Consider the following 22,833-nt stretch of genomic DNA (forward strand, 5'->3'; position numbering starts at 1 on the left):
CCTAGTCAGGAAAGACTTTCAAAACAATAATCCCCATCTTCCATTTCCATGGAAACTCACTATGTTATGTATTATTTCTCTGTCCTTCCTGCCCTTCTCTTCCCAACATCCGCTCGAGCTCTGCGCTTCAGTTAAAAACAGAGAACACAGGATAGCTGTCTCCAAGAGGTCTGGTTAGACCAGTGTTTGGATGACTTGTCAAAACTGTGTCCTGTTGTCTGCTGCCTCATCGGTGAAACAGACATCGAGAAGCCAGGTGCCCTTGGTTTCAGAAAATATGTTCATGCAGAGGTCATGGAAAAAGAAGACATGGATTAAGTTGACAGGCACTGGGCAATCGGCCTACCGGAAATTCCTTTTATCTTTTTAGACTTTATAGCAAAAGAGGATCGTAACCTGCATGTATGGAAAGCCGTTTCTTTCTTTTTTTCCTCCAAAAAAGCAGATGTCTTCAGTGTTTCAAAACCTTCTTGCTTTTCTTGGTTAGGAAAGAAAAATCCAGGAGTTTTATAAATTGGTGGCAAATAATTTTGGCTTTCTTCCGCCTCACTTAGGCATCTGTCTTGCTTTCATCTTAATTTTACCCCAGAAGAAGCCACGGGTCGTTCAGTGCTTTTAACCACGAGGATTGCTGCTGTGATTTGGTTAAATGCTCCCATATGACGAGCAGGGAGGAAAAACTCAAAACAGTCTCCGATTGTTTTATTATATATTTTTTTTATTAGTCAAAGCAGAATTGATGCAAAAATATCTCGGCAAAGCCTTGACTTGTATCGCACATGTGAACTTGCAAACTGTTGTTTTACATATTCAGCAAGGCCAGGCGGTCTTCCACTTTATGTAAAAGAAAAAAAAAATCATCTGAGGCAAATGATGGTATAATTGTTACAACCTCATTAATAATTTTTTTCAATCTTGACAAATATCTTCCGCTACTGTTGTTTAATGGTTTATATGTTCCAAGTGCTTACCAGAAGGCCAACAATGCAAACCTGTTGTCTGTCTTCTCAGTTAGCTAAAAAAAAAAAAAAATCAACTTTTTTCAATATTTCCTGAATTTAAATCAACAGTGAAGGGAAACATCCTGCAGACAGACTTTTAGTTTTCTCTGAGAAAACTAAAACGGTGTCTAACGGTGTCTAACGGTGCAGGCACACCGTTAGACATAATGTTGGGAGGGATAGCATAAAGCAGGAAATCCGAGGCCAAAGGGAAGCAAGAAGGGTGCTACGATGAAATCAGATGAGACTGACAGCGACCATGAGACAGGAAGTGAGCAAACAGACAAACACAGCACAGCCCTGTTCTTGCAGGGCAGCCGAAACTCACTCCAGAGCTCTCCATTCTGACAGCTGTGCCCTGATCTCTCTCCATTGCCTGGGCACATGTCGGCACAACGATCCCCGTCTGGCACTGGTGCAAACGCTAGGCTTCTGCCAGTAAATGTGATATGTGCACGAGATGTGCACTGTGTTCGTCTCAGTTTGATGATGGGGGTTGGGGCCTGGCCTCAGCCAACCATCAAGACAACTTCCGCAAGACCCAAGCATTTTAATTCTTGCCTCTAATCCTATTTGTTCAGGATAATGAGCAACACGCAAACTATCGGGCTGCAAGCCAAGAAGGAAAACAGTAAGAAGAGGCTTGTTCTGCTTTTAGTGATTGGCATGTCGCACATTATTCAATGAGTCAATTCAAAAAGTGAAATTCATAATGACATGAAGTCATTACACACAGTTATGTTTTCGGGGTGTTTATTTCTGTTAATTATGATAGAATTGTCTGAATGCTGAAATATTACACACGACCACTACAAGTGTGCTGTAGTATGTAACAGTTATGCACTTTCAATATTATGAACATCAAAATGATGGGTAAAGCTGCAGACTTAATAGTTTCCCAGCAAAACGTCACTCTCAATGTAGAGCTTAAGAAAAGATTAAAGCTAAGGAAGGTGGCTGTTCATCTTAAGTCTATGTTTAGGTATATTAATGGAAAGTTGAGTGGAAGAAAAAAAGTTACACATGCAACTGCATTAGTGTTTTCAGATGAAAATAAATTAGCATTTCATTCAGAAAATAAGGTCACAGAGTGTGAAGGAGCAGCGTTTCCAAGTGGCTTGACAACCAGAGAGACATTTCTACAGTCAGTGGTGATTTGGGGAGTTTGTTCATCTGCGGCAGAAGGAGGCTTGAAACCTGGTCCACATTGTTTTATCCAGTCCAAAGTCAACACAACCACCTATCAGGAAATTTCAGCTTCCTTCTGTTAAAAAGTCTCGTGGATATGTTCCTTTCATTTTCAAACCAAAAACTAAGATACTCAGTCAACATAGTCTTGTTCCTTGTCAGTGACAATGTTAAATAGTCTTTCTGTGTTAAAAATCATATTATTGGCCCTGTGTGATCTAATTTCATCAGAAATGTATGCTTGGGTTTTCAAAATTCTTTAATTTAACACTTAAACCACAAAGTTCTGTGTGCAATGACTGTGCATTTAGTTGCTGTGATGAGTAGAGATTTTGATGTGATGCAAATGAACATTCAACCTAATAAAACTAGTTCAGAAAAAAATCCAAACTAAAAGCTGCTGGCTATCTTAAAGGAGCAGAATTTTGAATATATCTGCACATGAGCTGTGCAAAAAAAAAAAAAATAGTGTACATTAAAGTAAAATATGTTTGGCATAAAAACTTTTTTTCATCAGAGACAAATGTTTTAATTTTTACTCACCACCAGTTCAGAAAAGCGTGCATGCAGCTCCTCTGCAGGTGGCATGGGGGAGCTGAACTCCAGCAGCTGCAGCGGCACGGTGTCCTTAAGATTGATCTCCGGTGGCTCGCTGCTTCCAAAACAGCACAGGAAGCCCAAGCCCGCCCGTGTCCTCTTCCTGGGAGGCATAGTGGCTATGGTGGTGAAGCTGGCAGTGGTGGCGATGAACCAGGAAGGTAAAGGACGGGGCCAAGGGACAAGGGAGGGGGGAGTGGAAAGGATGACGAGACCGCTATCTGGGGGGCATGATCTGGAAAAGAAGGAAGAAAAACGTAGAGGATTAGAGATGCTGACAATCCCAGATGGCCAATGTCATATGTATTCACTGAATACATTCTTGGTAAATGAAGATTTAAGCTGGTTGGTCTGTTTTTTCTCTGGGGAATCTTTATTTACTTTTTTCTTCTTTTTTTTTTTTGTTTGTAATTCAGAGACTGAGAGGCGAACCCCATTTCCAGCAGCCTGACATCCAAACAAACATCACTAAGCCACCTGCAACTATGTCAAGGGAAAAATCCAAGCAAGAAGTGGCTTTTACAAGCCAGGGTGGGGATTTTGTTACTGACTAACCAAAAAAGACACTTTGAAGTGCAGGAATCGGCACAACAGCGTCATTTTGTCAGTGGTTGCAATTTTACCACAGCAAAGAAATCTCTTGTTTAAGAGGCACAATGTTGCATCTGCAGCATATACACAACTCTACTGCAAGAGCAAAAATGTGACACGGTGCTTTGAAAAGAGCATTGGCAGTTCCTGCTTAATAAATTCTAGTCTTTTCAGTATAGAAAAGCAAAAATGTTGTGACCAGTCTCAGCTGAGGAGTTTCCTCAGCTCTTCTTTATGCTTCAGTTTACCACATTTGTGAATGAATAGATCACACTTATGTTATGCAAATACCTCAAGCGTGCAAAACCAGTACAAGAACTTGACCGAGAAATCAATTTTGAAGCAACAGAATGTTAATGGAATTTCAAAGCTTGCACCACATTTTAAATATAAAATGTCTATAAATGTTATGGACTCTCTCAATATTTTTACAGAACCTTCGAGGAACTAAGTATATCCTGAAACTCATATTTAATGAGGCAGTCAAATTTTATAACTTCAGTATCCACAAAAACTAGCTCAATATACTTAAATCCTGACTGAGCACAAGTCTCCACCATCTCTTGTTCAGTGTAGAGCTTTTTACTGAGCTGTCTAAAATTAGCAGCATGGTAAATTCTTTATGAACGTTCTAGGCCCTCAACAGGAACATGAGAAGAAAGAGAAAAAGGAAGATAAAACCCCACCACATTTCCATTTTGCCTTTTTACTGCTTGTTTTGTCCAACTCTTTCCATCTCCAATCTGGAGCTGTGAACCCACATTCAGCTTTCATCTTGTTGCCTTTTCTGTGACATGCTTGTCATTGTTATGAACCCACTCAAAGACCAAGCTGACAGTAAAAATGCTTCTACCATAAATAAAACGTTTAATTCACTTATAAAATCGCATAGTCTATAGAAAAAATTGTAGCAATAATGGCAACTTTATTCTTTAGTTCATAAAAGTGACCAGTTTTAACTCTTGAGAATTACACATAAAATACATACAACTCTGAATAACATATATAATCTTTTGATGAATTGTAAAAGTGAAAAAAATCAGGTGATAGTTTAGAAAAAATTTTTTTTTTCCTCTTGAAATTGTCAGAATGAAAAGTGTGGAATATATACAACAAATCCCCAAAGTCAGGAATCAAAGCATGGAGTGCTATGTTTAGGACCAGTCTTACCTTTACACCACAAGCCGTGTGTATTTTGAGATTTTGTGTCTTGCTTTTGAACTTTAAAGCACTTCAGCTAACTGAGCAAAACTTTTAAGATATCAGTAATCATCAGAGACTCCAGTCTCTTCTTATTTTTTCTATATTTTACAATTTTCCTAAAACAGCACCAAAATAAACATGCAACTTATTTCATTAGGAAAATGAATGCAGTTTCCTGTTTTTGAAAGTGCTTTTTAAAATTTGTATTTGTGATGTGATAGTAATCCATAACAGCCTCACTCTACCCTCCTTTTTTCCATCATCGCAATGCCCCCACCTCTCCCTGTGAGCGTTAGCATGTGGATCATTAAAATCAATATTGTGTGGGCATCAAGGTCAGTGAGATTCCCTCCAGCTGGAAGAATTATATTTGGCATCAGTGTGACTAGATGTCACTTTATATCTACAGTAGCAGCCAACCAAATATTCCTTCAGAGCAGTCCTTTTCATTTCCATGCTTGCAAAGAACAATCTCATGATGCTGATTGTGACGTCATATATTGTGTAGCTCCACATGGTGGAGGTTTATTTAAATTAATCATTTAATTCTGACATCTCAAAATATCAAGGCTGTTTTCTGAAGGCTTTCTTTTTTTTTTTTTTACAATTTCTTCTCCAATATGTTAAATCAGTTTAATATGTGGTAAATTTAACCTTGTAGCCTTTTGCCAGCTGTCACAAGAACATGAGTTTGCAAAGGTAGCTGTTGATTTAAGATGGTCGAGTTGCTCTTTGAAATCCTGCACTCTATAAACCAACATAGCACTACTTATTTATTTATCTGTTGTGCAAGGTCTTAACTGTGATATCTTCACTGCACCTGAAGCAATAGTTGCAAAAACATGACAAATAAAAAAAGAAATCTGAAAATAAAAGTTCATAATGCAAGTATCCAAACAACTGATTTGGTAACATTAATTATGTTAGTTAACTAAAATAATGTCAGAAAGGCAAGGTGTATACCTACTTCAAACCCTAACAGGAATAGCAGCTAAATTCTGCATCACATAATATGCATAGATATACACATTGTAACTTTTCTATAACTTTGACTTAAGAGCAATAAGTTTTTATAGTGTCAAAACAATGTTTTGTTGCTGTCAACAGTCAGTGGAGATTATTAAATCCCTTCAGCATAACACACAGCCTAACCTTCCTGTCCTGTCTCTCTTACACTCTGTTTTTATCTTCTCTCTCCCACCAGAATCCATGTGCAGGCAGTCCTCACTCAGCACCAGTCCAACTGGCCTGATTCCAGCTCAGAGGAAGCAGGCCAGGGTCTCCAAACGCACATAGCATACATTATATAGAGTCAGAATTATATACAGTTAGAAATTTAAGAACCGGCTGTTTATGTAACCTTCATCTGCATGCAATGTCACTCCAGATTGACCATGTCCACTGCCATCTGACCATCTCTGGGCTTTTCATTTCCCCCCTCTCTGTCGTCTTCCATTATTCCTCTGTTTTAGGCTAAATCAGAGTGACAGTTCCCTGCAACAACCCTCCCACTGATGGCAACATCTGTCATTTTTCCTTGCCACTGCTTACCATCCACTTATTCCATCTTTAATCCTCTTCCTTCTGTTTCCTGTCTGTTACTGAATCCTTAGCTCTGGGCTCCGGTGTTTTATTCTGGAAGTGGTTTTGTACAAATACACTTAACTGTTATTTTGTGGGACTGATCTGCTGATATGTCCTATTTATGGACATAGTTTGCTTACTTTCATACATTTAATATAGCCGCTCTAAAAAGAGAAAAAGAAATTGTTCACTTTTGCTATTAAGGACACCAAGTTCGCCAATTTGAAGTTTTTATAAAGATACATACAAAGCCAAATATTAAATTAATCACACAACAAAGTGTTTGCACAAAGTGATCGATTCAGACATCACCTGATTTTAGTTGCTTCACTGTCTTCATTAACTTCCAGCTTCCTTACAGCTTATACTAATAAAAAAGGTCTCAAGGTTGTGCTATGGGACCCATTCTTTACCATTGACATGAAACTCTCTTGTTACGTTAACTTCCAGTAATACAAATCTTCTCTGGGGGTCCCTTTTCTCCATCCTATAAAACAGACATGGCAAACGTTGGTCCTGCAGAGATCCATTATTGAATCGTTGATTAGATTGAATCATCATCACTTATTCCTACTCCTACATCAGCTGCATACTTGTTTACAGAGTTTTTTTTTTTTTGTTGTTGTTGTTTTATTTTGCATGCACTGCAAATTGGTCACCTTGTACAATAAAGAAGTGAATATTTACAAACACCATAACAAATAACATAAAACAAATAAATGCAGAATACTGGCAGCACTTGTGCTACAGGGCACCAACAATTTAAGTTTTGACAGTACATAGTGGCTTATACTGGATTCCATTCTCTTGTTTGAGTTTTCCATAAACCTTTAACAAATTCCTAAAATCATATCAAAAATTCCAACTAACCCTACATGTACAATTTTCCGCCTGAACAGATGTAACAAAGCCTTGCACAGCAAAGAGAAAAACTGTCCTAATTTTAACTATACCAACTTTCAGCGAGGTTTTGCATTATTTAAATGTTAATTTTGATTTGACACACATTTGTTTTTCACATTTCCCTTCAGTACCTGTCTGAGATCCTATGCATTTACCTGACTTTACACCAAAACACAAACTGATGAGAACACCCGAGTCAAGTGGGAGAATTTTATCTACATACATTTTTTTTTACGTAAAAATTTATTCTACATATAGTGATGGCAAGCACCATGCAAACACATTTTACTATATCGAAAAATCTTAATATAAGCATGTCAGCATAGAACCCAAATATACGCATATACATACGTTGGATGTTTTAGTAAAAAAAAAAATAGAAAAGCCCTGAAGTAACGCCAGCATTGTCACACCTGTTTTGATTCAAGAGGGTTTGAAGAACATCTAAGCAAGAAGACAGACGAAAATGATGGTTGTAAAGGGAGACACTGCTGCCACTTTGTATTCAGACCTCTACTTCGTCTTCTCCTTGCAGCCGTTGGGAAGTAGGCCAGTGGAAGAGAAGGAGGAAGGTGCAGCAAAGAATGGGCTGCAGCTCCTGCTTCAACTTTCTTTGTATAGAGGAAGACGTGTTCGAAAAGCATTTGTGCCAATTTTTATTCTCTCAATGCCATCTTACACAGACACGTACAATGTTTGCAGGAGAAAAAAATATAACATTGACCAAAATCAAGCCACCTTTTCAATCTGTCTAAAAAATTTAGCTCACAGCAAGTAAACAACAGCTTGCGCATACATTTAGATTTCTTTTTTTTTTTTTTTTTAAAAAGCATTCAGTTAGAATAATTTGTTAAATGACAGATACTTCAAAACTTTCATTCTCATATGTCCACACCCTTCCTGAAACAATCTCAAACCAACAGCCATGGAGTCTAAGAAGTTTTCCGACCATATTCTAAGTTGGAGGAAAGTAGAAAGAATGGGAGGAAAAACAAGCAGCAACAATAAAACTGGAAACACAGGGACATATCAAACAACAGCAAGACAGAATGACTGCATTTTTAAGGGGCGCTGAATAAAAGATCACAGTTGAGGTTGTGGTTCACACTTTTTTTTTTTTTGCACACGATCGTTTCTGGGTTTGGTTCCACAAATGAGAATCATTCCTGCATGGTGCTAGGCCATGGAAGGAGGAAGAGGAGGAGGAGGAGCAGCAGTCTGGTTTATGTAAGCAGCTGATACCAGGGATGGGGGAGCAGTGCCACGCTGGCACAAACATTCAAAATGTAAAGCAGATTAACAGATTTCATGTGTTATCTGGCAACATGGGGATAGAGATTTTATTATATTCAAATATCTGATAACATGGCAGTTAGGAAGAAATACAGACCCAACAGCCTGTCCTGTCTGTCACTTTTCACAAGCTTAATTAATTTAATTTCATCCACTTCAAATATACAGAAGACACTACTTCTTTACATAAAAGTTGTTGGTGGTATCATAACAAAATATGAAAAGGTTCAAAGGGATAAGAAAAGGTTATAAAGTATCTTTGTGTTGTCATAATGTGACACTGCTGTGTGAAAACTGCATGTGTCCTTTGACATGAAAGTGAACTAGTCACTCATTAATTGAACATAAAGCAGCTATTCAGCCTTAAAGCTTAGTGGAGCCATGGCACTTTCTGACTGTTGCTGCCCCAAACTTGCCCCCTCCAAAAAAGTCCTCCTGCTCTCCATCCGACTGTCTGTCTGTTCAAAGAATGATGGAACAATCACTCAATTAACCCCCACGGAAAAAAGAAACGCTACAAAACAAATCAAGTTGTACACTGAAAGCACAATCCCTCATGGAACCCATCAAATCTGTGGCCCACACACAGGCCAACTTCTGAATTGTGTAGTTCATGCACACAACATAGATCTTAGCTTATTAATCGAGAGAAACGACAACATGTGATTGATCTGAAGCAACTGGCATTGCTAATGACAAGATACACTGACAGTCTGACCAATTTAAACATCCACATACACTGGAGACGAGCAGCACTAGATCTAAATGATTTCAACCACTGCTTCTAGTGAAGAGTCTCAGTACTTAGCAATGAGCTTCAGCCTATACTAACGAATGACCCAAGCTGACAGCAGTGGAAGAAGTGCCATTATTTCACGGTGCATTTGCAAGCGATGCATTCCTGTGCTCACTTTGAAAGCACGCATTCTGCCTGGGATTTTCACGTTGGACAGCCAGCACTTTCATGAATCTCTCCACAGCTTTCTCATGTGGACTTAGACAATAGGCCAGATGATTGAGTGTTAGTCGTTCTGCAGAGGCCCAGCATGGTACGCAATGGCACGACAGTTTATTTGCATCTGATCTGCAAGAAAGCTGTTCCTTCATTATTTCATTGATAAGATCAATGGCATTGATAGATCCCTTTGGCAGACAAACAAACAGAAGTTTTTAATTACATTTTTTGCTTTCTTCAAAGCAAACGTGTGTATACCAGCAATATACTACTGAAATTCTGCTTTCCAAACCAAATATAAAAATGGTCTCACATGATTTATTACACATTTGAAAATGATAGATTAGCAAAGGCTGTCGAGCAAAAACAAAGCAACTGCAAATTAAATATCACTGCAGTGACCCTATAATGACATCACATGTCGCACTGAGCTATGCTGTCGGCATTGACAAGGTTTCACTCTCCTCAGCAAGCTAGATGTTTTACAATAATTGCAAAACAGAACTTCTGATTAATTCAGCAAACCTTATCTTGGACTTGTCTGGAGCATTCAGCATTGATATTTTAGTCTTAGGTGGCCTGTTTATTCTTCATTATTAAAAAAGGAATGAATTTATTTCAAAAGTTGCACACCCCGTCTTTCATAAAAGAACTGTTTATCCCACACTCTTTAACTCAATACATATGTATTATTTAGAAGACCACATCCATAGCACCATGCATGGACAAAAGACGTGATTAGACTTAATATTCCACATAACCACCTTCTTTTCCACTGGTTTATAGCCACGTGATCCATGCTTTCTATACACCTGCACAAATGGCAAAATGAAAAACATCCTGACAGCATATTTACACACACAGGTGCTTTCCAAAGATTTTGGAGGTAGTTGATAGGTATGCTCTCTGCTCTTATGCCAATGCATCCTCCAAGAATTAGAAAAAGATCACGCCCTTTTATTCTTTTCAGTCTCCTCTTTACTTATGCCTGAAAACTTTTTTTTCATTCACAGCTTGTATTTCCCTTCTTTTCTGAACTTTAGTCAGTCAAAGAATTTTGCAAGGCAAAGACAGCTGAGAATCTGTTCAACTTTTGAACTGGGAAAGGCACCTTTAGATGGTGCCAACAGTGCATAGTCAGGGGCAAGGCTGTCTGGGTTGGAGGCAAAACATGCATCAGGAAATCTCCAGGTGGAATGCTCCTTCTGAAACAACATGACCCTGAGGGACAAAGTTTCAGATGCTCCAGCCTTTCTTCATGTACCGAGTCGTCTACCAAGGCTAAACATTAGCTGCAGAACAATGTGAAGGGGGTTTAGAGCCAAGTCAAAGACTTAAGACTAGAATGTAAAGCAGGCAACATAAGTATGAAAACACAAAGTACTATCATTTGTATCAGATGACATTATAATTATTTTTAATGGCTTCAATTGTTAGCATAACCTAATCATTTCCATAATTGCTCGAAGGCAAATGTAGTTTTACTAGATTTTTGATCCATTTTGTTCCATTAAAAAACAGCCAAAGAAAGAGTAATTTCATATGAGAATTGTCACACATTTGTACAATTCCCATTTAAAGAGCAAAGGAAGAATCTCACCAATGAGGAGAATCCAGACGGATAATGTGGCAATCCTTTCTTTTCTGCAGTGCAAAATTTAAAACTGTAAACTATGCTACATTTAATGTTGTGATAGTCCACGGCACCCCAGAAAAGAATCCAGGAAGGAAAAAATCCAGTTCTAGTGTGTTGCTTCAATAGAGCCTTTATGTGAGCTGGATGAATCTCAACAAGTATGCAACCTTCACAATAAGTGTCTTGTAGAGTCAACCGGATTAAATAAGGCTCTGATACTGCTGAAAAATAAAAGTGCAACTGCAGACATTACAAAAAGCCGTTTCTCTACATAATTTTAAAAGCAGCTCCAAACTAAAGTCGTATTACTGCACTCCTTTACAACAGCAAAATCTAGTTTTGATGCCCATACTAACTGTACCACAGATCGGATCAGGACATTCTGACCTATACAAGTTTTAGATAAATAGAAAATGAATGGGATTCATAAAAAGAGAAATTGACTTAAGTTTTCTACACCTGTATGCAACTTTGAGTAGAGCAAAACACTGCTTCCCCCCACTTGTTGCTGAGCTGTGCCATCAGCTTTCTAAATGAAGGCAACATCACTTTTCACTCACAACTAAAATACATTCAGCTGTTTGGAAATATTTTTGGACAGTCAAACATTTTAAAAGTACCATTGGAAATCAATGGGCAACATATCACCAGTGCAATCCAACCACATAACTGGATTACATAAACAGCTTGTAATTTTTGGGTAACTATGAAAAGTGGAAGAACAAAATGTATTTATTTTAAGAACTTGAAAACTAATAATGAGTGTGTGTTTCACTTTTGTTTAAGTAAATGTATTTACTTAATTTTAGCAGCAGGGAGAATAACTGAATAACTTCTCTGTTATGAATAAAAGCAACAACATTACTGGGGAAAGCTCACACAGACAGATTTTGTTTAGTTGCTGAAAACTACAGACAGATGACACTACCATATGCATGGATGGGTATCCAAATGCAACGTCTTACAAAGTTTTTACAGTGTAAGATACACAGCAAGATAATATAAATGTATTCCAAAATCAAATTAAATACATTTGAACATTGCTGTCACCAAATTATTACATGAACATTTTTTCTTCATCAATCTACCAACATGTAAATGAAGATGACCCAAACTTCTACATGGATGGATTTAAAAATTATGTACTGTGTTCTTAGATTACAAAGTCTTCTACCACTGTCACTTGAGTATCCTCACAGGTCTAACTGGCTGCAACATCACCAAAAATACAAGACTGGTAGCCCAGCTCACCCATTAAACTGAAATGCTTCAACTAAAACCTCTGGAAAAAGAGGGGAGGACATTTTCTTCAATTCTCCAGGGGTTTCATTAAAAGCTATTTCATAAAAAAAAAAAAAAAAAAAGAAGTCATTTCCTGCTGGAGGGAACACTCATTATTGGGACAGACCACATGAAACAGCAACCGGGGAAGTCGATCCAGTGGTTCTTGTGATTTTGATGCTTTAAGCAAAACAAAATCTTGAAGTTTGAAACAACAGCTGCCCTGCCACACTCAGGCGAATATTCTACACATACTGGATGCCTTGATTCAAGCCAAGAACCAGATGAGACACAAGATCTTTAAAGGAAGCAAAGTCAAGTCAGGAAATCGGTAGTGGTTTTCTGAAAAGGTAGTTTTTGCTTTTCCTTGAGAAACATCTTTAAAGACCTTTACTAGCTGCTGCATCTTAAACATGACCTACAAAAGAAGAATTATGCCATCCAAATACAGAATGTGACTCTAGCAGCAACAATGTTAAACTTGGTGCTGGGTGAAGGTTGAACACTGCTGACCCAGTTCTCCACAGGGCATCGGGTGGATCTCTGCCCATCAAATGGACTGGGGCACTTGCTATTAATATTGGGACTGGGAGGAAAGTGGACCACACCACATTCCAAAGGCTCCCCAACATTCCCACATATTAACAGGGCTCGGAATGAAATCCAATACTTGGCATTCGTCAAACCCCAAAGCACAATCCTGCCGTGTTAAATTGCCATCTTATTTCATCTTGGAGGAACGCGCCACAGTCACGAGGCCCAACTAAAGATATGTTATTATTTGTGGGGGAAAAACCTGGCAGGGATACAGCCTCAGAGCTGGTTACCATGACTCTCAGGAGAGAAAGGATGCCGAACTTCCCAGAGACTCCATGTCCTTCCAAAACCCGAGGGTCCTTTAATTTTGAAAGAATTACATTTGAACTCATTCAAATTACATACATGCTTTCTAACTTATGAAATAATACTTATGAACTATAAAATTATATATATATATATTTGAAAGCTTGTTTCGCACATGCTTTTTCCTATATTCTCACAGCAGTTTCCTGTGGATTCACTACCTTTCTATTGTTTGACTTTGAATTCTTTGCACCACAGTCCGAATAGCAACCAATATTCCCTGGGTAAGAGGTCAACAGCTGCAGCATTGAGGACTGAAGGCCTCTGGTTCATGTCTGGAATGCTCCTCTAGGATACATATAGCCAGGCAAAAAGGGACTTATCCCTGAAGTGAGCAGAACGTACTTTTTTCTAAATAGCCTCCAGTAATGCTGTGCTGAATTGAGGCACTGTATGGAGGAGATATGCTTACACATCACAAGCTGCAGAAAGTGTGTCACTGGCACAAATATAATAGTGTCTTTTGCATTAAAGTGGGTGACCTTCTAGAGAGGAAGAGATACATGGTACCTTTTTCAAGTAGTCGCAGACTATTCCTGGTCATTTATTCTAACTGTTTTGCTGCAAATATAACATAAAAATGACCCTTTGATTAAATTAAAGCCACTTTACCAAACATTGTCCTGTCGTCCTTATCATCGAGTTGCCAGGAGGAGGTTACCATTTGTTCACTCTAATCCCGACAGATCAGAAGTACGTGATAAATGATGAAATATCCCAATGGTTGCTGACAATGCAGCGACGGCATTGGTTCTTATGATATCAAAGCAAAACCTCCAGCTGAATATTTTAACATTGTTAATGTGAATGTAAAGGGAGGTACATTTACTTGGAATGGAAATGGGTAAAGATGTTGTTCTCGTATTGCAAACATACCCGAAAACACTGGTGCAGGGTTCTTTCAGTGTTCTAATCAGGACTAGGTGTGGGGTCTAAAACTCCATCCCTTCGGTCTGGTGTCATGCACTCTGTAAATGCAATACTGGTTCAAAGGACCTAAGTTAAAATTATTTAATGTCTTCTTCAGTGTGAGAGCATCTCGCGAAGAACCCAACTATTTGAAGCAGGCATGTACATGCACAAGATGCAGGACAACTCCCCCAGGGAACTGGACTATGAGATCATTGTTTTAAGGTGAATGTAAATAAGGAGCACCATGTTGTCATGTCATTTGGAGTACATTAACTGGCATCTTTAATCACATTTTGGAAGGATGGAGCCGACACTGGAGAGTTTTATCAGAAGCTGATGAATGATGACCGCCATAGCACCAAACAAATTTTGCCAATATGGGCTGATGAAAAATAAACTACAGGGTTGCATTGATTGCACATAAATATCCAACTTATATCATCTTATAACTTATGTTACGGTATAAAAAGGTGGAAAAACAGAACGTTTACTTAAACCTTAACTCAATTCTGTCTCCGTTTTGCTCAAATCTATGCATCAAATGAACATAACAATGTTAACCGATACTATATACTATATCTTAAACTAGTTGGAATATTTGTGTCTTCTGTTTTAATTTTTTAGTTTTAGGTCTTTGTGTTAACGCCAAAATGAGATAGAAACATTCCATCTATGAAAAGGTTTTAATGTATAGTGTGTAAATCCCACACTAACCCTTGCCTTGTACAGACGATGATGCAAATATGTTCAGTCCTTTCAGGTTATATGGAGCCTGGCTGCAAGGCTGAATGCTGAGCTGTCAACCAGCACCAAAGGCTTTGACCATGTGATTGATGTGCAATGAGCTACAGATGGATGCCTGAAATAGGCCTTCCCCATCACACGACACATTTCATTCTCTGTTGGTTTTTGACATGCTGAACAATTTGCTGATCTTTTGAATGCCTTCAACAATTTCAGCATCAATCTGTTCCAACTCCTTACAAGATTAACACCGAGAGAAAAAAAAAAAACAAGCAGATTAATGAACATTTGCAAAATTCTGAGAAAATTACTTTTCCTGGAGTAAAACTTCTAGGAAGTATATCTAAAAATAAACTCCAGTGTATCACCAGTCTGCACCAGTAGATTTGGGAATCCGACAGAAAGTGCTGTCAACACTGCAGAATAAAGAGCTCAAACATTGAAAGAACACACTTCACATCCATGCCTTCATTGTTGTTTTTGACCTAAAGCGTCCCCACAGGTCACAACAACGTAAAACGTAGAATGTTTATCATGGAGGAACAGAAGCGCTTTGTTGCCCTGATGCTACAGTTCTGCAGACCATCTAACTGTTTATTTTATAGTCAGCAGCAGTTCGGTTTTCCCCGGTGGGACAGAGCAAAAGCACAAAATGCAGGAACAAACCGCATTAAACAGCTTGTATTCAAGAGAGAACAAAGCTTTCTTTGCTCTATGGCCAGGAAAAGTTAAAGGCATCAAAAATCAAATAAGTCCTACTTACTCAGTTCACAGACGTTGCACTAAGGGATGCATTTTCTTTTCTTTGCTTATGACTCAAGAAAGAAAACCACCCCGCAAAGTTAGTTTACCATACAGATTCAAATTACTCCTGCATCTTCTGGATTCAGATCATTTCGTTCAGATTCCATGTCTGGACTTAGTTTTAAAGGGGTTCTTGTGTTTCATCCACTTGCGTTTCGAGCTTCTGAGTCGAGCCGTGGATTTCAGCTGACTGAGCTCAAAGCAAAGCGAAGCTGTTGACACTGTCCTCTCCAACTCTCCCCCACCCTCTCCCTCTTTTGATTGCTCATCCCTCCCTTTCTGGATTCCAGCCCTAGCATATGACAGCATCCATGTGGATTTCAGTAACAAGGTGATAGATTTTCTGTGGCAATATATGCAGGGAAGTACAATACAGATGTGAGGCCAGAGGAGAAGGTAAGACGAAAGGAAATGACCCTCAGTGGCTTGCACTTCCCATAACGCCTGCAATAGCAACTCCACCCAAAACATTCCTTCTCTGAGGAAAAAGAAAGGCAAGACCAAGACATGCCACAAGAGCTGCTCAAAGGAAAGTCACCTTCCTATTTGTTGCAACAGCACAAAACATATCAACGTGGCATTTTTAATTAGAAATAACAGGTGTGACGCAACCAGGAAACAGATTTTCCTGAGATCCAATCAGTGTTCATTGAGAAGCCAAGTCAGTGAGATGGCATGCTAGATAATGATAATAATAATAAAGAAAAAATTCAACTGGCTTTGTCAAGTTTACAGCATTAACTCAGTCTAATGTTATGCATGGAATTGCAGGGGGAGGTTCATGTCATAGACACGTCTGAGAAGCAGAGGTCAAGCCAGGATAAAAGTGAGAGGTTAGTGGGAGCAAAGATCAACACCAAAAATTCCCAACTGCACTAGTTAGGACTGACAGCATTCTGCTCACTGGCCCCGAAAACCTAGAGCCACCCAGCTTTAAACGACCATGTAAACAGGACTCAAAAACAAAGAATTATGAACTTTTGAACTAAAGCCAGTGCTTTAACACTGCTTTAACACAGTATTGATTCCACATTTTGGTATAATGCCAAGAAGAAGCACTTGTACCCTTACATTTATTTATTTATTTTCAGACAAATGTTTCACGTCATCAAACAAATTTCAAAATAAGATATATCCTCAGTAAATACAAGTGATAATTTCCATGAGTAAGAAAAGTATAGTTAAATATAATGTCTACTATGGGGAGTAAAGGAGGACATTTGGAAGGTGACATTCATTACATCCGGGTTAAAGTTCCAAAAAAAGAATGTGATCTCTAAATTCAAACAATGTTCTATAATGTGCAATATCCAATATGATAATCTGGATATTGGATAACTTGTCAGAATTGATGGAGTAATGAATTCTGCTCCAGAAAATCCTGCAAGAAATTGTAAAGTGCATAGCATTTGCTTTGTGATATTAAGCACAAGGGAACGTAGTTTATGAACTAAGGCAATGATCCAAATCAGTGCCTTATTGCATAGTGATTACTAGCTGAAATGTAAGAACTTGAAATGGCCTAGTCAAAGTCTCCACATAAATTGAATTCAGAAGCTGTGGCATGACCTCAAACTGCCTGGTTATGTTAAAAAAAAAAAAAAAAAAACTTCAAATGGACCTGAACTAATGCTACAAAAATACCTCCACGGTGAGTACAAGGCTGATTACCAGTTATTTCAAAAGCTAAATGTCAGCTATTGCCACCAAGCATGACACAACCAGTTATTAGGTTTATGGGCCAATTACTTTTTACTTAGGGCCAAGATGGTTTGGATAGCATCATTTCCATAGTAAATAAAATCATCACTTGAAAACAGCTTTATATTCATTTTCCTCAGGTTATCTTTTCTGATGCAAACAAGCAAATAATTTATTGAGGATATACATTTCCTTTCAGGTTACAAAGACAAAATATTTATTAAGCTGAACTTAAGAAAAAAAAAGGACCACCTGCTTTTTATACTGTCTTATCCCTTCAGTGATTAATAACCATTTTACTAATATGCTTAAGTGAAACACAATTAGATTAAATACTCAAATATGATTAGTCAGGTATTATGCTTTAATCTCTAATCTCTATGTGTAGCTTTTCTTTTCAGATTACATATTCTATTTTAAGAAGAAAATGCATCATAAGATACCCCAGCATGTGGCCTGACATAGAACTGAATACTTATAAAAGGTAATTATTTCCAGTTATGCTGTCATGTCATTTTTGTTTGCTTAATTTTCTGCAAAAAGGCAATTTTCTTTCTATAATCTTCCTTCTGTCCTTCTGCCTTCTTTGACTTCATTTTAAATACCACAGCGATACTGAAACAAAGCATTTATCACATTCAGCGCTTTGCAACAACGTCCGTACAAAAGAGTGGTATGTTAGCAGGTAGGCATAATCCCTTTGTTGATTTAAAAAAAAAAAAAAAAAAACACGTAATTTTTAGTTTTCAGCTAACCACAACCAACAAATATTTGCCCATTTGGAAACCAATAATTTAGCATATAAAAACTCCAGCTTTAGTCACCAGTCAATTTATCAGTGGATCTCTATTGATTGCTTTGGCTTTTCAAAAACAACAATGCAAATAGATTAGCGATAGATGCTGTATACCAGCATCTAGCAGTAAAATAACAATAAATATCAGTTCTGTTTGACACAAAGATGTATTGTCACACATAAAGTGGAGACATTTATAAGCAAAGGGAATGTGAAGAAAAAAATAGGTGATTATAATGCTATTTTTCTTCTTTATTTCCCCTCAGGGAACACAAGATCGATGACACCAAGTCACAGCGATGCCTGAGTCCATTCCTAAGCTAGCCTTTGGGATGTATCCATTAACCCAGCAAGGAGAAGCAGGCTTATCTCCAAGACGTCCACTTCCGCTCCTGTGATTCCCTTCTCTCTTTCACAGCAGCATCACTTCCACTGTCTCTCTAGGGTTACATCACTATTCCCAAACCTCTAAAGGATACTCCTAGGAAGCCCCTCCAAGGAATAGGCTAAGCTCCAGTCTGGCTAAGTGCACTTGGATGACACTGTATCATCCATCAAAACATGGTAATTGAGGCAAATGGAGCCAGTTTCACATGCTTGAGATGCACATCATACCCCCATCCCACTACATTGTAAGGCCATCTGCTCTATTATTTTTTGAGGACATGCTTGGGTTTATTTTTCCTATTCAGTGCTCATTTATATTTCTATACTGTCACTTAAGGTCAAGTGGCGAAAACAGAAGGTGACTTCATTCAAAAATATGACAGTCATGACACCGATTCAAAAACAGGTTTGCTGGTAGAGACTGGCATAGCCTATTACTTTAAGTGACTCAATCAGCTGCACTAGAGTGATAAAACTTGATAGTCTGCATAGTCTGCAAAGAAACAGCCATTAAGTTCCACAGAGGTAGTCATTTCATTCAAGCTCCTCATTGAAGAAAAAGCTTCAAATTCTCCTCCAAGCCAGCCTCTCTTAGAGCTAACATGGCATGCAGGCATGTTTCACAACATGCCATTCCTTTCAGTATGATTTAGGGTTCTTCTGGACCAGACAGCTCTTATTTAAGTTTGTTTTGTTTAAGCCAGGAATTCCTCACGGCAGCACTTTGCACACAATCAACCCTTTCACGCCCGTGCATAGATACATTGCCACAAAGAAAAGTACCGCTGTTGTCACAAAGCCTGAACTCTTGACAGTGTAAATGTGAGGGCACATCCTGTGTACATGGTCTAATTGTAAGCTGGCCATAAATTACAATTGCTGGGAGCTGTATTCCATCCATCTTTATAAAGTAATCATTGCAAGGCAGCAAACAATAAATCCAAATGTAATGACCGTGTCCTTATGGTGACTCTTCACACTCCGCAGGCACTTACTCTTATTTTCTACTTTTGAATTTAGTCTCTTAACTTTCTATAGAATTTTAAAAACAAGGGAACCCACATTTAACTTCAAGCCCAAGATTACTCATCATAAATGTATTTTCTCTTTTTACTAACAGTAATGGGCATCTCAAGGGTTCCTTTGTCGAGGAGGCAGACTGAGTCAGGTCAAAGATCATCCAACCGCCGGCTCCCACAGTACGTCTCATGTCTGTGTGGATATGTGCCAGCTAAATGCTGTTATGTTTGGACGATTGTTCAGCTTTCCGGTGAATGATTCACGATGGCCTCATCATATTAACTGATGATGTAATACTTTGATCGCTGGGCATGAAGGCCATCAGTATTAGTCTTTCATTGACCGTCCAATGATTTCATTCAGTTTAGCAGTGATGATAAAAAGGCTGTATTCAGATTTTAGGTTTTCCCCTTTCCAGTGTGATAGATCAGTTTTAAGCAATTGTGAAAGGTAATTGCTATCCCAAAAGAGGGCAGCAGCTGAACAATACCAATGCTTTGTTGGTAGACCAAGGGTTTATTTATTTCAAATGTCCTTTAAAAAGAAATAAATACATTTAAAATAACCGTTGTGTGCTTTTGCCAAAGAATAAGCAAGCAAAACTCATTGGTGCTGCAGCAAAAACCAAAACTGCATGTTTCAGATATGTTTGCGTGAACACAAAAATGTTCACTATTTATTTTAAAGCAAAGAATCGGTTGTGAAAAACGGTCTGCAGCACGTTCCAGCTTTTGTGAGATGGATGGATAGAAAATATTCCGAACTCCATTTTATTTTTGTACTGCTTATACAGTCTTCGAAAATATCTAGTGACTCCATACATATACAGACCTACCCAGGTTGCACATGGAACACTGTTAACAGACTTTTCATTTTCATTTTTTGTAGCCAAATGAATTAAACAGCTGATGAGTCAGAACATTTTAAGACAGAAGTCTTAATGAGATAGGAACTGTAAGAGGGTTTTGAGGTATAAAACAATCAAGCTCTTAAGCAATGCACATTAAAAGTATAACAATGTGAATATTCAAGAAATTCAAGGCTTGGAAGCCATCTGTTGGCGTTTTCACATGTAATAGTGAACTTTAAATATAGAATGGAACCTTTAAAAGTGGATACAGTTTCTTCATAATAGGCAACACCTTTAGGAGTTCGAAATGTGAGATGTTAGGTACAAAGGGTCCACATGAAAACCATTCCTCCTATACAACGACTCTTATTTCATAGCTCCCCTTTGGGCACTATAACCCAGGTGTGCTCACAATGAAGAGAAGAACAGTGACTGAAGAACAGTGACTGACAGTAAGGTAATGTAAAAAATCTGAAGACTTTGCTCTTTTTCCAGATGCTTTCATTTTTAAAAAAGTCATTATGAATTTGGCAGCATGGGATCTTCCATATATTAGGGAACCAATTTTAGCTGTGCAACTGACACTGTAATTTCTAACATTTACTTATATGACCATCCAAATCCCATCACCAGTCTGAACCCAAAGTTTAAATCTACCTTGAAAGTGCAATAACAATTTCTGTTCTTAGAACCAATCCAAAGCCTCATAAATCAAGGCATCATTACAGGTTCATGTGTGATGAAGAACGTCTGGGACGAGTGACAAAAATGTTTAGATTTGTTTTCAGCACTGGAGATAAAATATCTGCCCACGGCTCTGTGTGAGACCAACACTCTAGGTCAAGACTGTCACAGAATCTCAATAAAATGAGGAGTCATGTCCTACGAACAGGTGTGTCTGCATTCATGGCCTTTGCCCCCTCCTGTGCTCTAGTTATTGGCGTAAAACTCTAAAAACGCCAGCGGGGGACCAAACAACCAAGGTCAATTTTCTTTAGATTCCAACAGCAGTTTTATAATTCTTGATTTAAAGAATAAGAGTAAGACCAAGCACACAACACAAATAAAAAAAACAGGGCTTTTTATCATGATTTAATGGTACTTTTAGCATTTCAGACTCAAAACAACTTTAAGCTTTCTTTGCTTATTGAACGAAACCGTGCAAGAATATTTAGAGATGACAAAATAGCAATCTTAGTACCTTGTAATTATATTTCTGGATTTTGTTTAGTAGCTATATATGTAAAATTGACATTAGTCTTACTGTTAAGTTATTTGTTCTAAAGTTTAATTGCACTATATACAACCTTGACTACTTAACAAAGATTAATAGCAAAGACAAACATTTGCAGAAACAAAGCATGCTTTTCAAAAATGACCCTCTTGTTCTGAATAACCAACAGGTCCGTTCAACCCATGGAAACCTGTGATGAAAATAAGCATAAAGTTAACTTAATTTTCCATTGTGCCCTACTTTTGTAATGCTAGGAATGATAGATGAGTGTTTCACTTTGCTGGAGTGAATCTTTTGAGCTCTCTTGGGATGTCAGAAGAATAACAAACACTTCCTGTTTATCTCTGCACTTGGTTAGAACAGTGTGTTCTGATCTACTGCTCATTCCAACCATGATTCTGTAGTTATTACTTCTGGGCGTAAAGGAAAGCATGACAATATGTAATCTGAGAAGAGCACAAAGAGCAGATTTAAGAAGTGACTGTGTAATGCCCATTGTCTGCATCCTCAAGCACCAGTAATTTTGTTTTGCAAAATGAACTACATACTCATAAATAAAATGGATTTCAACTGTTGACAAGCACATGTAACCACATTTCAGCTGACCTTTGTCTTGACAACATAACTCAAAAACAGTGAGTCCATCTGGAAAGCTACGTCATAAACAGAGGGAAAGGTCAGACATCAAACGCTAAATATAGCCGAGGGGCTGCCTGAACATCATCTACCAGCTTATTATGTAGATGTGTATGTATCAAGCTGTTGTCTGCTGAGTCAACACGTCCTCCAGTGGTTACATACAGAGACACAGAGGTTTGCGAGATGCTTAAGTTTCAGGACGAGGTCAGAACCATTCCAGTGTCTTAAGCTGATAAGCAAAGTCAGCCCTGCCTGCAGGAAGCTATCAGACCTTTATGTACACAGACGGAATGAGTGTTGATTACACCCAACTTGAACTGATAAGAGCCACAATCTTAATTAGTGACTCCATTCTTTTCCATGTGTGTCACTGGACTTGGAGGATATCAACACTAAAATTTTCCCAGCCTTTAAAATTGCTACTGGGCTACAGAGCTGCAGCATTTAGAGAGATTTGAGAGTGCAAATTGTTGATCTACAAGAGAAACAAAAAAAATGAACAATGAATTTATAAACAAATTGGTGGGTTTGACAGATACAAAGGTAGCTTTCATATGGTGCTTTAGGACTCTCTCATCTTTTTTCTCTTTCTGGGAGGTTGGCTTTCCGAA

The 22,833-nt window shown here is 38.2% G+C and overlaps 1 protein-coding gene across 5 annotated transcripts in view; it reads right to left on the bottom strand.

Moving 5' to 3' along the window:
• The window catches only part of daam2 (dishevelled associated activator of morphogenesis 2), a 99,721-nt gene that overhangs the window by 61,295 nt on the left and 15,593 nt on the right, over window positions 1–22,833 (bottom strand). For 4 of the 5 annotated variants that reach the window (XM_055038103.1, XM_055038100.1, XM_055038102.1 and 1 more), the window contains exon 2: window positions 2,733–3,021. In XM_055038103.1, the coding sequence (XP_054894078.1) occupies window positions 2,733–2,900 (168 nt within the window). In that variant the 5' untranslated portion in view covers window positions 2,901–3,021. Of the gene's footprint in view, window positions 1–2,732; window positions 3,022–15,554; window positions 15,776–22,833 lie in introns of those variants that run through there. The other variant, XM_055038099.1, reaches the window with a different exon arrangement.

The sequence above is a fragment of the Poeciliopsis prolifica genome, unplaced genomic scaffold (assembly GCF_027474105.1).
Source record: "Poeciliopsis prolifica strain line A6 unplaced genomic scaffold, Auburn_PproV2 SCAFFOLD013, whole genome shotgun sequence".
NCBI lineage: Eukaryota > Metazoa > Chordata > Actinopteri > Cyprinodontiformes > Poeciliidae > Poeciliopsis > Poeciliopsis prolifica.